General features: G+C 45.0%; 1 protein-coding gene across 1 annotated transcript in view; it reads right to left on the bottom strand.

Annotated features, from left to right (window-relative positions):
- Nucleotides 1-16195, bottom strand: part of PSAP (prosaposin) — a 278471-nt gene that overhangs the window by 113187 nt on the left and 149089 nt on the right. Inside the window, exon 10 of the mRNA XM_069240560.1 lies at nucleotides 10184-10367. Within this exon, the coding sequence (XP_069096661.1) occupies nucleotides 10184-10367 (184 nt within the window). The remainder of the gene's footprint in view (nucleotides 1-10183; nucleotides 10368-16195) is intronic.

The raw sequence follows: 16195 nt of genomic DNA, 5'->3' as shown, positions 1-16195 counted from the left end.
AGAGGGTGGAAACAAATGTTGCTAACTTTTCAAAAGTGCAAACCAACTGGAGACATTAAATAACTTCCCTGGCTGGAGTCTGTTAGGTACTGCACCAAGCCACTAATCTGTCCCAGAGACAGGCATCCCTGGACAAACTGTATGCCTAACTGCCAAGGAGACACCAACTACTTCCGGAAGGTCAAAGATATTCAGCTGTCAGCGTTCAGTTTTCAAGCATCAAGCTGGAGACTGCAAAGGCCAAGGGTAGACCTTTGCCCTGTTGTTGCAACAGCAGGTCCTCCCTGAGGGGTAGCCTCAAAGGACAGATACTCGAGCCGAAGCGTTCTAGATATACTCTCCATGATCATTGGGCCCTGTTGGATCTGATCTATTTGAGGACTGGGGGCAGGAACTATATCAGCAGAAAGTCATACAGAGTCCAGAGCTCACTCAGGGCAGAATGCACCTGAGCAAGAGAGACTTTGAAAACTAACATGCAATGTTGCCATTTGGAGTTCTCAGAGGTGGCAAACTGATTGAGCCAAGGTTCTACCCAGGTGCGCAAGAGATCTTGCACCACTTCCTTATGCAACTGCCACTTGTAATCCACTAGGCGGCAATGGTTGAGCTAGTTCACCCTGGTATTTAAAGATCCTGACAGGTGGTTCACCACCAGGAAAAACTCCTTGGTGGCCCAACCATTTCCAGAGGCACAGGGTTTAAGATTCCACAACACCCTACCTGTTGCAGTACCTCAGGACATTGGTGCTGTCCTCGAGCACTTATAACAGCCTCCCCTCGATGGAAAAAAAAAAACCCAAGACTTTCAATGCAAATGGGATGCTCATAAGCTCCAGAAGGCTGATGTGGAGTTGAGACTCCAATGGAGACCAGCAGACTCTGACCGCAACTTCTCCAGGTTGGGCAAACCAACCCAGAAGTAATGCATTGGTCACTACTGTCTGGATAAAGGAGAGGGTTCAGCCACTGACCCTGTTGCAGTCCTGGAACCACCACTGCAGATTCCTCTGCAATCTGAAAATGGTCAGAGTGGTCATCTCGATGTTGGGTCTGAGACTTCAGGTCACACTACAGAGCCTCCATATTTCACCTGGTGTGATCGACCAGCTGGAGGCCGGGCCAAGCAGCTGCAGAGGAGACTTCACTGAAATCCAGGAGAGAGGCCAAAAGATCAGGATCCTAGCCCAAATATCCTGGACTCTTTCAGGAAGGAAAGGCACGAAACTAAATAGTGTCAAGAATGGCTCTGATAAAGGGGAGCGCCTTTAAAGGAGTCTGGTGCGAGCGGCATATTGATAGTGAACCCAAAATTGACAGGAGGTTCACTGTAGTCTGAAGGTGGTAGACAACAGCATGGGGCGAGTACACCTTTAACCAGCGAAGAGCTCTGCAGAGACTGGAATGAATAGTCATCTGGGGCAGGGCAATGGCATCTCACGATCTGCCAGGTGACTACTGGGCCAGAGCACGGTTTGGCCCAAGTCCCAAACAAGACACCCATCACTGCCTCAGTAAGTGGCAGATGGGGGTCAGAGGATGTTTGGGCTGGCGGACTTCAGTCAACACAAGTCTTAACCACCAAAGTGGGGGCGCCGGCGGTCAAGGACTTCAGCTCCCACACACATTACGATGGTTAGGAAGCGGATTCTTTGCTGGGTGGGCTAGAGGAGGCTGGGGTGAGAAGATCTGATTCAGGGAATGTATTAAGGCAACTGGCCTCCTTAAAGTCATCAATTGTCCTCGTTCTCTGTTGTGGAGGCAGTAGATAAAGTGAGAGAAAGCAGAACCTCAGTAGTTGGGCTGGTGCCAATTTTGAGTTAGAGAGTACCATAGGTATTTCCTCGTCCATGTCGATGGATTTTGCACCGAAGTTCTAGAAAGTGGTGTGGGCCATAGCACAAGCAGTGCCAACTGGAACCAAGGAGGAATTTGCCGGTACACCAGAGGAAAGGTGTCTCTGCTTCCAAGCTGCACCAGATGAGTCAGCAAGGACCCAAAAATTCAGAGCATGACCTCCCAGAACCTTTCAATCTGTTTTGGAGTGGTAGACTACCCTGGAAACTCTGGAGCCAATCCCACAACTGGCTGTGGCACTACCAAAGCAGACAGACTCCAGGCACAAGAGAGTGATCTCCATGGGGCTGCACCTGTGCCTTCTTAGGTGCCTGCGAGTGAGGGTAGAGTCCCACTTCAATTATTTATGCTTATTCTTAGACTTGACAGTTTTGACAAAGACCAAACTCTGGAACAATTCTGTTGACTCCTGGAGCGAGCATGGGACTTAATTTTTGACTTTGATCAGGATTCATGAATATGACCCGTCTAGGCTCACGATCTTGGGTTTGGTGATTGACTTCAGTCTTGTGGGCACAGATGGCCTTTAGATTAATTGACAGTCACTGCAAGCCTTCGAGTCATGACTCGATCCCAGGCACCACTGGCAACCTGATGGGGGATCTGTCAGACATTTGTTTGCAAAGTTTTTTTTTTTTTTTTTTTTTTTTTTTTTTAAAATGGGGGTTAGGGGGTGGGGGGGGGGGGGTATGACTCAGAGGCAAGGAGCTCCAGAACCATGTCTGGTGGAGCAGCAGATAGGAATCGACGTCAAAGCACATTAGTGGCACCTATACAGGCTCCCCATGTTATTGTCAGAACAGAGTCAGTGTGGCGTTGTACGGCGCTGCCTACCAACTTGCAGAGGTAGTGCTAAAAAGTCTACAGATCCAGTCTGACACATGGGGAATATTAAAAAAGGTGAGGAATCTGCAGCAAGAAATCTATCAAAAGCTGGACTTATTTGGAGAAAAACACGACGGGAGGGTCAGCAAACTGAACAGCAGGACAATACAGCTTTCCAAAGCTATGCAGTGTTTCAACAACCTCCTTCAAACATTCAGGATGTACAAAGTATTCAGGGCATTGATGTCATGTAAGGCAAGCAGGGAATTCTGAGAGTGCAGCACACAAACCACAATCAAGGCAATTGCAGGATTGTCTACCCAACTGCTCAGCTATTTGAAAGCTGTTACTCCCCAAGGAAGCACCCAGTCATGTGAGCACAATCCCAACCCTTGGCACTTGCTTCTTCCATCTGTTTTTCCATCCCAGCTTTTGGTCATAGTTTGCAGTTCTAAGGTGTTTTCTTGTCTGCTTTGTAGCCTGCAGAAGGTAAAAGCATTTGAAAGGGTCATGTACGAGAGAGGTGTGTGGAGGGAGAAGTGTTAGGGAAGGTTCGTGTAGTATTGCTCAAGAAGGTGGCAGCTGATGCACATTGTGGACTATTACCTTCATATATGCAGACACCTGATACTTAAAGCCAGAAGCTTGACAAAGCAAGGAAAAGGCAGTACTTCAGGGAGCAGAAAAAGGAATACAGCACTATCGCATGGAACTTTCGCTGTGGTGGGCTACTGGCACAAAGGGATTGGTGAGAGTCCCGTCTGGGATTTTTATAGACAGTAGTTAAGAGCTGCAACCAATGCATTAAACTGCTGCACTAAAACATCTTTGCCCATAGGACACTATAAAAAGGTACTGTGGAAAGCACTACTGCTCCTGGAAAAGAATGGAGTGACAAGAGTCTCCGTTAACAGCATTGAAACAGCGTAACAAGACTTGTGAATTGCACAGTTACAAGCAGGTCAGCTATGACACGTAATACTGGAGTTGTAGAAGCAAGGAAATGACTGGGTAGGGTTGTACTGGAGTGTAAGTATTGAACAGACATTGATTAAGGGTAAACAATAGGAAATTGGCCACCTTATCCAAAATTGGTGGTGGTGGAACAAGGACTCCATCTGACAAGCATTCTGCACCTTTCAAATTTCAACCTAGAAAATAATGTTTTCCATGTCAGCTGCAGAGAACTAGTTACCATCCCTACTACATGTACCGCCAAACCCTCACATGAATCTCATCTCAATAGCTGTCCAAATGGCCAAAGTTTCAAGCATTCTCTCAATTCTGGAAACCTGGAAAATAGGACACCCAAGACATGCAATACTGGTGTTATGACAGCTGGAGGTATTACCTAGCTCCCTGGCCTCTCTGATTGCCAAAAGGTTAGGATTGAAAGTAAAGAGTCTAGTCTATTTCTTAGCTTCATTAGCCAGCGCTTCTCCTTGATGCCAGTTCAAGCAGCTCGTTGCTTGAAAACAATGAATTTTTCCACAGATGAGGTTTCCATAACCTTAACAGATATCTTGTGAGCCCGATTAAGAACTCAGCTAACGGTTCTTGTCTGAACAGGAATCTCCCTTCTCAGTGCTACGAAAATGGCTCATTCAAATTAAATAAAAGAAATTAAATTAAAAAAAAGCACTTGCAAAACCAAATAGGATGGCATTAGCTGCTAACATGTTTTTTCTTATATTGATTTCTCCTGAAGTGTGTGCCCAGAACCTTCAGGGCAAACGATATGGTTGGGGAGTTGCTCAGCCATTAATAACAAACAAATGTGTTCAACACACATTTTTTTCATTTGTCTCAAAAAGACATTACATTAGTGCAAATCACTGAAGGGAACTGATTTGTGTGTAAATGTGCTCCTTATGAAATCAAATGCGGTCATTCCAGGATATCAGCCACTGAATAAAGTATGATGACCAATCTCCCAAGCTTTATGCTGTAGCGGGCGTAAGAAAAATGTGAATGACAGAACACCACAAACAGGACTGGATGAGCACTCCTATAAGTACATCATTAATTGTAGTCAACTCAAAAGATCTTTGGTAACACCAGTTCAAACAGCTGGGCAAGCAATGCAAACAGAACTGCTCAGTGGAAAAACCGAGGCACACTCCTATTCCTCAACTGAAATGTTAAAAACCATTATGAATAAGCCATAAGGAAGAGGAGAAGCACTCACTACTTCCAACTCCCCTCTTATTGTGTCCCCCCCCCTCCTCCAAAAAGGACAGCAAGTGTGAGGAGGGGGAACACCCCCAAGAACCCCCAAGACTGGCATTAATTAAAAAAACGTGACTGCCAACTCCAATACAACAAATCTCACCCAGGTTAGACTAAAAACCAAAACCTGAAATAGCAGATGTGGTTATATGCTTAAAAAAGTGGTTTAGAGAACAGACGGTTGTGACTGACAGTGAAGGACCTTGCATAGAGCCTAGGGCTGACAATTTAAGGTTCTCATCCCTAAATGTCCTAAATTAGCTCAAGGTAACAAACACACACACACTACACACACACTACACACAGATTAATGAAGAGCAAAATGTAAGAACAAAAATGCAACTCATAACCAAAAAAGGCCTCTCACAAATATAAAGTGGCAGGTAAGGGAAGAAAGGGGCTCCAACAATTTGTTTGTCCAACTCTAATTCACAGCATCATCTGGGGGTTCTAACCCAAACACTGAATCCTCATGCAGTGGCTTCTGCAACAGACATTCTGGGGACTATTACAGACAGGGGGGCTAAGATGGTGATGTATACTGTTTGCTTAGAAAGTCTACCAACTAACAAATGCGTCAGCTGGATGGCTGAACTGATGTAAGCGAAAAACAAACCCAGAGAAGCCACGTTGGAGGAAACCAAATCATTGAAATTAATTTTAAGGAAACACAATTTTAAGGAAATACAAACAAACCAAACATTAAAGGAAACATTTTAAAAAGGAAAGAATTTTAAGAGAAAATCTATGTTAAACTTGGGTGGAGTTTAGGACTAAAGAGGGGTTTTTGGGTTCAGGGACAGGTAGTGATTAGGGGCCGTCAGGTTTTTAGGAGTCAGGAATGGGTTGAGTTAAGTCATAGAATAGGATTTTGGGATAGATCTGTGTAGGGGTGGGGTTTTTAGGGTTTATGGATGTGTTGAATTTTTTTTTTTTCTTTTTTTTTTATTTTTTTACACAGTTAAGGATGGGCGTTAAGGGGCTTTAGGGTTCAAAGATGGTCGTTGTTTAGGGCTGGTGAGGGTTTTTAAGCTTAGGTGATGGGTAGAAGTGGGGGGGGGTCAGTGTTAAGGATTCAGTGATGGGTAGGGGTGAGTTTTTTTTGTTTTATTAGGAGTCATGGATGGTGTTAATGGGTGGTGAGGGAGTTTAGGTGAAGGGTTTTAAAGGGCCAGGGATGGGTGGGGTTTAAGAATAGAAAGTTCTGAGGGATCAGGAATGGGTGGAGCTTAAGGGTAGTGAGGGGGTTTTATGGTTCAGGATTGGGTGGAGTGTAGGGGGGAAGAATGGGCTTTTAGGGTTCATGGATTGGTGTATTGAGAAGTTTAGGTTTCTAAGATGGGTGGAGTTTAGGGTAAGCAGGGCTTTTAAGGTTCAGGGATTCATTTTGTTTAGGTGAGATGAGTTTCTTTTTAGGGAACAGGGATTGATGTGTTTAGGGGTTGTGAATTGTCGGTGATGGATGAGTTTGGGGGTGGCGTGCTTGGTCAGCGCATTAAAAGAATTCAAAGTAAATGTTTGACAATGTAAAAGGTATGTCCCATGAAGTAAACCACTGAAAAATCTGACAACTTTTTCTGAAAGTAAGATCAGCAACCATTGTATTAACACCTTATATCATAAGCATGCAGAAGCCAAATTGGAAAAAAGATATTATTATGAATTGGTTTTCTACTGAATGGTAAATGGCAGTCATTCTGAAAATTTCCACTGAACAGTTTAGGTGAAATGGTTTCTCAGTAATGGCATTCCATGACCAAGAAACTATGAAATTACATACAACCGGACTGAACATCATACCATTCCCTGACGATGATAGGTACTACAATGAATGAATACGAGGCCATACTTCACTTGCTGGAATAGCTCTTAACCTTTACTCTCTCTGTCCTTCAGGTTGGTCAGACAAGAATCAGATTTCACAATGTCTAAAACATACAAATATTAGCCAAGGAAACACCCAAGCAGTAGGAAATAGCTCTGCATTCATGGAATTGCTGCTAGCTAACCTTAGACACTATATATAAAAAAATGATTCTTAGGAAGTTGGAACTATGGGCCAACTTGGAACAGACTGCTCAGCTGTAAAATTCCAAGCAGTTTTGGGAACTTGTGACATGGGCATACCAGAGGTATGTTAACACCCATAGTTGTGTACAGTAGCATATAAGAGAGAGGAGGAGTCACTCGGTCCAGTGACTCAAAAACCTTCTTCGAACAAAAACAAGATGTACTACTCTGAACCCAACACTAGATGGCAAGCTTATGCACAGCATGTGTATCTACACCTGACCACGACTGCCGGGTAACAAAGAACCCGACGCCTGGAAGAAGCACTGCACCCGCAGCCCCCAGGCCCATAAAGAACTAACTACCAGTGCAGCATTGGCCAGCAGCAGGCCCTCACCTTTGCCCAGTCAGCAGCTGGCCCGAGAAGCCCTCCTGAGCACTGCCTGCATCAGAGTGACCCCTGTGTCCCTCCATTGATTTCAATACAAAACCCGGCACCTTGTTTGCAAACTTCACCCAGCTGCCCCTGAGCTGCTGAGAGTGTATTTTGTGTGCCTTTTTGGACCCCCCCCCCCCAAAGTGCTCTACAACCCTCCCATATTCCCCCCCCCTCAAAGTGCTCTACAACCCTCCCATATTCCCCCCCCGGTCTGCTCCCAGAGGACGCAGGTACTTAACTACTAGCAGACTGGAACCGGAACACCCCTAGTCTCCATAGGCGCCTATGCTATTTGGGCCCCTCTGACCGCTGCACCTGACCAGCCCGGTGTTGCTGGTGCTTGGTGTTTACTTGAACCCCCACCGGTGGGCCGCCTATTAAACTTGTAAGTGCTTTACTTACCTCACAAACTAACCTGTACTTACCTCCCCCCGGAACTGTTGAATTTTGTAATGTCCACTTTTAAAATAGCTTATTGATATTTTATGACAAACTGTACATTACTGTTTTTATTCAAAATCCTATCTTTACCTATGCAAGGTACCTTACATTTAATGTACTTACCTGCAATTTGAATCTTGTGTTTCTAATATAAATTAAAGAATATTTTTCTATATAAAAACCTACTGGCCTGAGTTCAGTCATTGAGTGTGTGTTCTCATTTATTGTCTGTGTGTGTGTGTGTACAATAAATGCTTAACACTACCCTCTGATAAGCCTAACTGATCGACCACACTACCACAAATAGAGCATTAGTATTATTTATTATTGCCGCTGTCAAGCCTCTTAAGGAACCCCTGGACTCTGCACACTCTCTCTCACTTTGAGATAGTGTATACAGAGCAAGCTTCCTACAGTATGGTTTTGCAGATTCACCCCCATCCCCACACTTGCCATATAAGAGATGCATCCATTGTGATGGTAATCTGTGGAACTGGACCAATGAGTTCAAGGTCATTTCTCTCTAGCCAGTCCTTCAAATACGGCAAAATAGATTTAGAGTACAGTTTGGCCCTGACATCTATCTTGGGTTTGGATGGCTCATTTTGCTTATGAACAGACTTTATTACTGCTCCTTTCCAGCTGTCCAGGAAGGTTCAGTTTGTTGCAATGAAAAGTCCTTGAGTAGTATTTTTCCTACCAGTCAGGGTTTAAAATTGCAGGCAGATTATCTGGGACTGCCACCCTCATCAACTAGAATTGAGGGTAACACAGATGCAAATTGTAAGTATATGAATTCACTTTTTTACCGACATTGACTGCCCAGAAACAGACATCCGCCCCCCCCCCCCCCACACACCTCTTTAACAATCCCTCCTGCTGGGCTCTGGATAGGTCAGACGAAGGCAGGCATATACATGAGCGCACATATTTCAATTCCAGAGCCATTTCTTTGAGTAAACCAATCTCATTTTTCATACGGTAATTTGCAGTTATGTTTCTTCAAGGATTCTGTGGAGAGGTTTTTTGCACTAAGAGGACAAGAGGATACCCTAGTTAAACAGTTTTAGATGTTTTCCAATTCCTTAGGGCATTACCGCTTTCCAACAACCTGCCAATGTTAACAGTTAGCTTAAAAGTCATTCAGAAAGGCTGACCCACACTCGTTTAAGTACGTGAGCACTTTCACTCAAACGTTTAATAAGGCTCACTTGGGTTGGGTGGTTTGGAGAAACCGTGAGGAGGAAAATAGTTAAGGTGCTACAAAAAACTTCAAAAATTCCAGAGCATCCGGATGCTGGCCCAGATGCCCTTTTGATACCAACGTCAACTTTGGTGATAAAGGCAAAACAGCATTCTGCAACTTAAGAGGAAGTAAGTGACTCGTACATTTTTACTTTTAAAGTGTTTGCACCCCTGAAATCCTTTGAGGCTGCTGAAGATACAACAGTGTGCAAACCTGGGGGCGAGAGTGGAGGGAACTTAATTCTGATGATCATCGATGCTACTTTTTGAGCTCTACGCTTAGCGTACTCTAGAACTTCTATGGATAAGCATGCGGTTTCATTTATACTGGTACCTAATCTCCCTTTCCTCTGGGCCCCTTGATTTTTTTGTTGAGCAAGCTTCTATGGATGGGCTTCTCCACTAGCACAAAACAATACTGTTAACACCATGAACTCCTTAGTTGCCTTCGCTCTCTAGCAAAATCAATAAGTAACAAAACCTACCACTGTCCTTTTCCGACAGTATCCAGTTTCAGGGCTTCCTTGCAATTAGACCCTAGCCTGGCATGGAACAGGGAAGCCCCTGCAGGGCCCCACCAGTACAGATGCAAGACTGGCTATGTGGCAATGGTAAAAACAAGGCAATGCAAATTAGGAAAAGCCTCAGTCTCCAAGAGGCTCAATCCTTTAATTCTTCATGGCAGTGTAACAGTATAAGTATTGGAAGCCACCAGCCTACAGCATTAATGGTGTTAGGGCATTAAGCAATGTGCAGGATCTGCTCTAGCAATGGCCAGGGAGGGCACGTTAGTGCAGTGTCAGAGGAAGAGAGTTTATTAGACTGTAAGCACCAGACTTAACAGTTTAAAAAATATATACACTGCAATGCATGGCCAACTGCAGTGTGTGTATGAAGTATCCACTCGCAAAAACAAAGCATTTACCGTACTACCAAGGAATATCAATTCCTAACCAGGTAACACAGAAATACCGACTCAGAGAAAGCAAGATCTGAGCAACACAGAAGGTGGCATCAATCTGCAATGATGCCACCTGCCCACTAAAATAAGTAAATTAAGCCTGGCCTTTCAATGGCAATTCACTCTGACTAAGGATACCAAACTTACTTGCAGTGAAAAACTAGTGCAGTACTTACCATATTGATCCTTTGGTCTGTTGTTGCAAAGGCCAAGGGTGCAGCATATGGTCTTTGGGTCCGCTTCCTGCATTAACAGGGTAATGAGAGCAGGGGTGTATGTGTCTACAAGGTCTTTGCACTGATCACTATATTTTTGTGGAAGTAAAGAGCAAACTTTATCTAAAGCTTGCTCTATATTTTCCTATGAAGAAAAAAAAAAACAATTTAAAAGATCAACTTTTTAACCATCACCAAACTGACAGCATACACTGCAGTTAACAGTTGAAGTAGAGTAAAAAAATAGCACAATGTTTCATTATTTCTCATTACCAACAGGTGTATTCAGAACTGAGTTGTAAGAAGTTGTGGAGACGATTGTAAACTGATTAAAAGTTATATAGTATTAAACAATATAATACATTTTCAGAGAACTCAGATCACTAAATCCCAGCAGTTAAAGAATGAAAAAAAAATTGAAGCATGCTAACCAGCAACAAGAATAAACAACTTTAACGTATTTGATTTAAAAGGTGCTTTAGTCATGATCACTAGCGCCTCCGTAGCAATTAATTCACTACATTGGGGGGAGGAATATAATAAAAGATCAAGACTTAAACTAACAGTGTCAGTATATGGGTGAAGTTAAATGCTGGACAAATATTGTTTTAGTGTAGTGAGAAAGCGGTTACTCTGTCTCAAACTCAAGAATAACTCACTATTCAACTTTGAGAATTTTGATTTTCCACTGGTATAGGATCAAACATCGTTCTTCAATCAAGTCGAAGTTTCAAAGCAAACCGTTCATTTTTATATCAAGCCTTTCCATTGCCTGAAGCAGAGTTGAAGGTTGGTGCAGTAGGCATTTTACCTTCTACAATTATCACAAAAGTTAACAATTAAATATAGTAATAGTAACTCAACTCTGGCCTTAATACAGAAATATAACCACCACCCTTTTCTAGCCCAGGCAAACAACACGTTTTTCTATTTGTAATTTGAAACAAGAGATAACCTCACACGTCACTTTCAGAAGAGGATTATGCTGATGAGGGAAGAACACAAAAGGTTTAATAGGATGAAGTAATTTGCCTGCTTTGGGGCACTTCTTAGGAGTGGGGTTTGGCACAGCAATCTCAATCCAAGCAATGTATTATCTATTTTCCCCTTCACCTCACAGGTGAGCTAGTGAATTTAGACCAGTATGTGGAAATGAATATGGTATCTTTAAATGGTGGGCATCGTAAGTAATAAAAATGCTGAGCAAGTATGATTCCTATGACACCTTTTGATTTATATTAAGTTTTGCAGTGTGATAATCACGTCAGCATGAATATTTCAATTTCATAGAAGCTTTATTGCGGCTACAAGAGCCAAAAAAGCGCGAGCAGTAATAAATACAAATAAATGCACATAATAAAATAAAATTGCAGGTAAATATGGTGATAAAAGGGAGTAAAAAATAAATAAAAATTAAAATGGAATAAAAATGAGATAGAATAAAATGAAATGAAATTAGATGAAATGAAATGAAATGCGCTGTGCAGGATGTTGGGACAGTCTTATTTGGAGTCTTTGTCCAGAAGAGTTTTCCCTCTGATAAGCCAACTAGCTCCGAGGAATTTGCCGATAGCGATCACTAGCGTTGGCCTGGTGTCTGATCTAAGGATTCGCAGAGCTAGCGCAGAGCAGCATGCTCCCAGTAGTCTGCATGCCGGGGCCAGCCATTTCCTACGGGGGGCAGTATACGCGGGGCATGCAAAAAGGAGGTGAGGGAGATTCTCGACGGGGGCTTTGCAAGCAGGGCATGCGGTGGATTCGTTGTGTGACCAGCTGCTGGTGAAAAGTCTTAATGGGAGTGTTCCAATGCGGAGCTGGAAGTACAGTTTCCTTTCCCTTGGGGCCGTGATTAGGTCCCAAAAAGTTTCGTACTTGCATGACTTTTAGGTTGGCAAAGTCACAAGATAATGTAGTGTGGAGTGCAGCCCGAGTGTCTTCGTTGTTGGCCCTTTGCCAGTATAGTTTCTTTAGTTCGCTTTTCGAGGGAAAGACTGACGTGGCTGGTGAGTTCCAGAGATCATCGAGCCTGATAGAGTGAAGTAAATCCTTGATGGATCGTAGCCAGGGGATTCTGTGCAGGTGGTCGGCTTTTAGGATGACCTGTAGAGCTTCGGTGAAGATGTCAAGTTCCGGAGTGGTCCAGAGACGCCGCCAGTACAGCAGAGGTCGCAGGCGAGCTTTGTGACCAATGCGTTTGATGCCGAGGTCCTTGAAAAGAGGGAACAGTGGGGTGCTTAGCGGAAGGGACACAAGGTTTCTTAAGAAGTTGTTTTCAGCGGAGGTTAGGTCTTGGGTTTTGGTATAACCCCAAAGTTCAGCCCCGTAGAGCGCTGAGGAAACTGCCTGGGCTTCGTATAACTGTAATGCTGGGCGAATTGGTTTTGTGTGTGAGAGGTGGAAATTTTTTAGTAGAGCCCCAGTTGTTGGTCTTAATTTAAGGGCTTGTTTTCCTATGTGTGGCTTCCAGGACATGTTGTCAGTGAGTGTTATGCCCAGGTAGCTGAAAATGCCCACCTTCTCGAGTGAGGAGCCCTCTAAAGTAAATTTCCCTTTGAAAGATCTGTGGGGATTAAGGGTCATTAGTTTGGTTTTCGTTGCGTTGATTTCGAGTCCCTTGGATGAACAGAAATGCTCGAAGCACGCAAGGAGTTTCCTTAGACCACTAGGGGTCTTAGATATCAAAAGAGTGTCATCGGCAAAGAGTAAGACTGGGATTTTTTTGTGTGCCAAGTGAAGGTGCGTCAGCCTGCAGTCTGAGGAGGGAGTGGACAATTTCGTTGATGTACAGGGAAAAGAGGGTCGGGGCAAGTACGCAACCTTGCCGCACACCCCGGGAGACGTGGATTCTATCGGTAAGTTGGCCCTTGTTGCCCCACCTGACTTGTGCGTAGTTGTCCTCGTGGAGTCGTATCAAAATGGCAAGGATGTGTTCCGGGATTCCCATCCGAGAGAGAGTGACCCACAGTTTGTTGCGATGTACTAGGTCAAAAGCAGATTTGAGGTCCACGAAAGCTACATAAAGGCTGCCTTTACCAATGAACACTGTTTTCCAATATAATAATAGGAATCTGAGGGCTTGATCAGTGGTGGAAATCTTCTTTCGGAAACCAGCTTGGAGGGGGCTAAGGATATCGTGGTCAATTATCCATTCTTCGATCTTCCCTAGGAGGCAGTGGCAGAAGACTTTTTGGACACAGTCAATTAGACTAATGGGTCTATAGTTACAGGGAAGAGATCTGTCGCCCTTTTTAAAGATTGGAATAACAATGGCCGCTTTCCAAGAGTCGGGAATTGGCGCCCCAGATGCTATTGCGTTAGCTAGAATGGTGAGATATCTTGACCAGGATGCTAGGTCTGTTGAGAATAGGTCTGCTGGGACGTAGTCTGAACCAGGGGCCCTGCCGCGTTTTAGAGTGCTTAGAGAATAAGTTATATCACTTTGAGAGAACAACAGGGGTGCTGCAGTGGTTGGTGCTAATGAATGAAGTAGGAGGGGGCCCGTACAAACAGAGGTGGGGCTATCATGATCAGGGGAGTACAGACTACTAAAGTGGGCTATCCAGTCTCTTGGGGCAATATTGGTTGTGATGTCCAAACCACTGGTTTCTGGGCCTCGCGCTGCCAGGGACCAGAACAGACTATAATTTCTCTCGCGCACAGCGTCGCTGAGTGCTGTCCACCATTTGCTATCTTGATCACGCTTGGCTATGCATATTGCAGATTTATAGGACTTCCTAGCTACGCGGATGGCGATGGGGTCCTTGGATTTAATGGCTTGAACTAGGCGCTTGTTTAGGGACCGGCACGTTTTGTTGAACCAGCGGTGCCTGGCTTTGGGTCGTTTGTCGTCGTGGGCTGGGGGTGCTGAGAAGTGGGCTGCGATATCCCTAAAGCAGGAGGTGTGGATTGAGCTAATTTCCTGGTGGGGTGTTGCAGAACCTGCCTCTAGGTCCCTTAGTGTGGATTTTAGGGTGTTGTTGGCAGCATTGATGAGTGCGGGCCGGGCCACAATATTGTCCCATTTTAGGTGTCTGTTGTTGGCCAGGTTAATACCCTCGGGTGCTACTGCTGCGGGGTTAGACGTGGCTGGGAGGTTACCTAGGGCTAATGTGTGGACAGAGAGAGGGTTGTGATCACTTTCGGTCCTTTCGATGATTGTCATGTCGATGACTAGAGGCCATAATCTTATATCGAATAGGCAATAATCGATTCTGCTGGTGTGGTTCGTTTTGTTGTATGTGTGACTACCGTTGGTGTCTGAATTAGTTCTGCCATTTAGCGCCCAGAGTCCAAACTCCATGGTCAATGATTTTACCTGAATGGCAACCGACGTCCACCTTTTGATGGGTGGAATTGACAGGGCGGGGATAGACCAGGCTTGATCTTCCTCGCGGGTGGACCTGAGATCGTCCCAGTCAAGGGGTTCAAATGTGACGTTGAAGTCCCCAGCCACGATGGTTTTATGATGGCGGGGATAATTTTGTAAGAGGGCTACGAGGGCGCAGAGGGTTTTGGAGACTTGACCCCCCCTGACCCCTCGAGCGTAGATATTAAAGATGTTCACCACAGAGTCAGGCCCAAAGGATAGACGAAGGCCTAACAGGTCGGGAGAGGCGGTAGGTAGCTGTGATATATGGCAGCTAAGCGATGTTTTGATCCAGATGGTCAGACCCCCTGAGGGCCTGCCTCTCGTGCTGGCCACAGCGGGGATGTGGAAATTTGAGTAGCCTGTTCGGAAGAGTGGGTCGAGTGACCATGTTTCCTGTAGGAGACATATGTCATGTTCGTCAATAAATGAGGAGAAGGATGGAAGGGGAAGAATAGATTTCAGACCTGCCACGTTCCATGAGACAAGTCGTACCCCAGATTGTGACTGAGTTGTCCTGCCTAAATGCCCGGGATTTGTGAAGTTGGCTGTCGGGGGTTGGTTTGGCAGATGTGGCTGAGGGAGCAGAGATGGGTTGATACCAATGTTTGCCCGTGAGGCTTGTGGTGGTTGGTGATGTTCCTCTGTTGGAACAGGCCTGGTCCTGATCAAGGAGATGCTTGCGGGCCTAGACAGCAGCTCTAGGTTTGGTGGGCAATGTGCCTGCAAGATGGGTGGAGCATTGTTGTCATGATTGCTCGGTGAGCCGGAAATGGTCTCGGTGTCATGGGTAGGGGGGTGAATACATGGACAGACAGTGGTGGGGTAAAAGGAGGATCTGGGGGTGATAGATGTTGGAAGGTTGCAAGGTTTGCCTGCATAGATTTTAGGTGGGGCTGTGAGTCAATCATGTTTACCAAGAGGGGATAGGTTTTCTGCCGGGTGGTAACTCGGGCATTCCTCGTGGAGCGTAGGTGACCTGGGCTGTTTAAACTGGATGCGTGAGTGTGCAGGTGGGCTTGTTCTTGCGTCTAGGGCCACCAGATTGTTCGCCATGGTCCTGTTCTTGAGTGTCAGTTTTAGGATATCAAAGTGAGTTCCCGGGTCTGGCCGTCGTACTACGTTAATTAGGTCCTCACGTATTATGGATCGGCAGCCTCTAACATGGCGAATCCAGTGGATTGCCTTGTTTTTGATAGAGTCTACCCCTTCCTTGCGCGCCAATGTGGTTAACTTGGGAACGTTAACCATTAGAACTATATTACCTAAATGGGACTGGTCAGTGGCAGGTTGCGTAGAGTATTTTGAGGCGGTGTTGCTCATGGGTTTGAGGGTATTATGATAGATGTCTGGTGAATTTCCTATGCCTAAATTGTGGAAGAGGGGAGTCTGGTGGGAGTTCATGGTCTTTTCTTTGGTAGGGTGAGGGCCAGCGTGGCAAGAAGCAGAGGAGTTGGGCGAGTTTGTTGTGATGCCTGATAGGATTGGATTTTGGGCAAGGTTACTGGTGGTCGTGTTATTTGCGTGGGTTAGCTGTTTTACTATTGCAAGTAATGAGTTAACCATATGCTTGAGTTCTGTGACTTCCTTCCTTAGAGCTTGTATGT

Source organism: Pleurodeles waltl, chromosome 6, assembly GCF_031143425.1.
Source record: "Pleurodeles waltl isolate 20211129_DDA chromosome 6, aPleWal1.hap1.20221129, whole genome shotgun sequence".
Lineage (NCBI taxonomy): Eukaryota > Metazoa > Chordata > Amphibia > Caudata > Salamandridae > Pleurodeles > Pleurodeles waltl.
The sequence above is the reverse complement of the archived record's forward strand: the minus strand, read 5'-3'. Positions and strand labels throughout refer to the sequence as shown.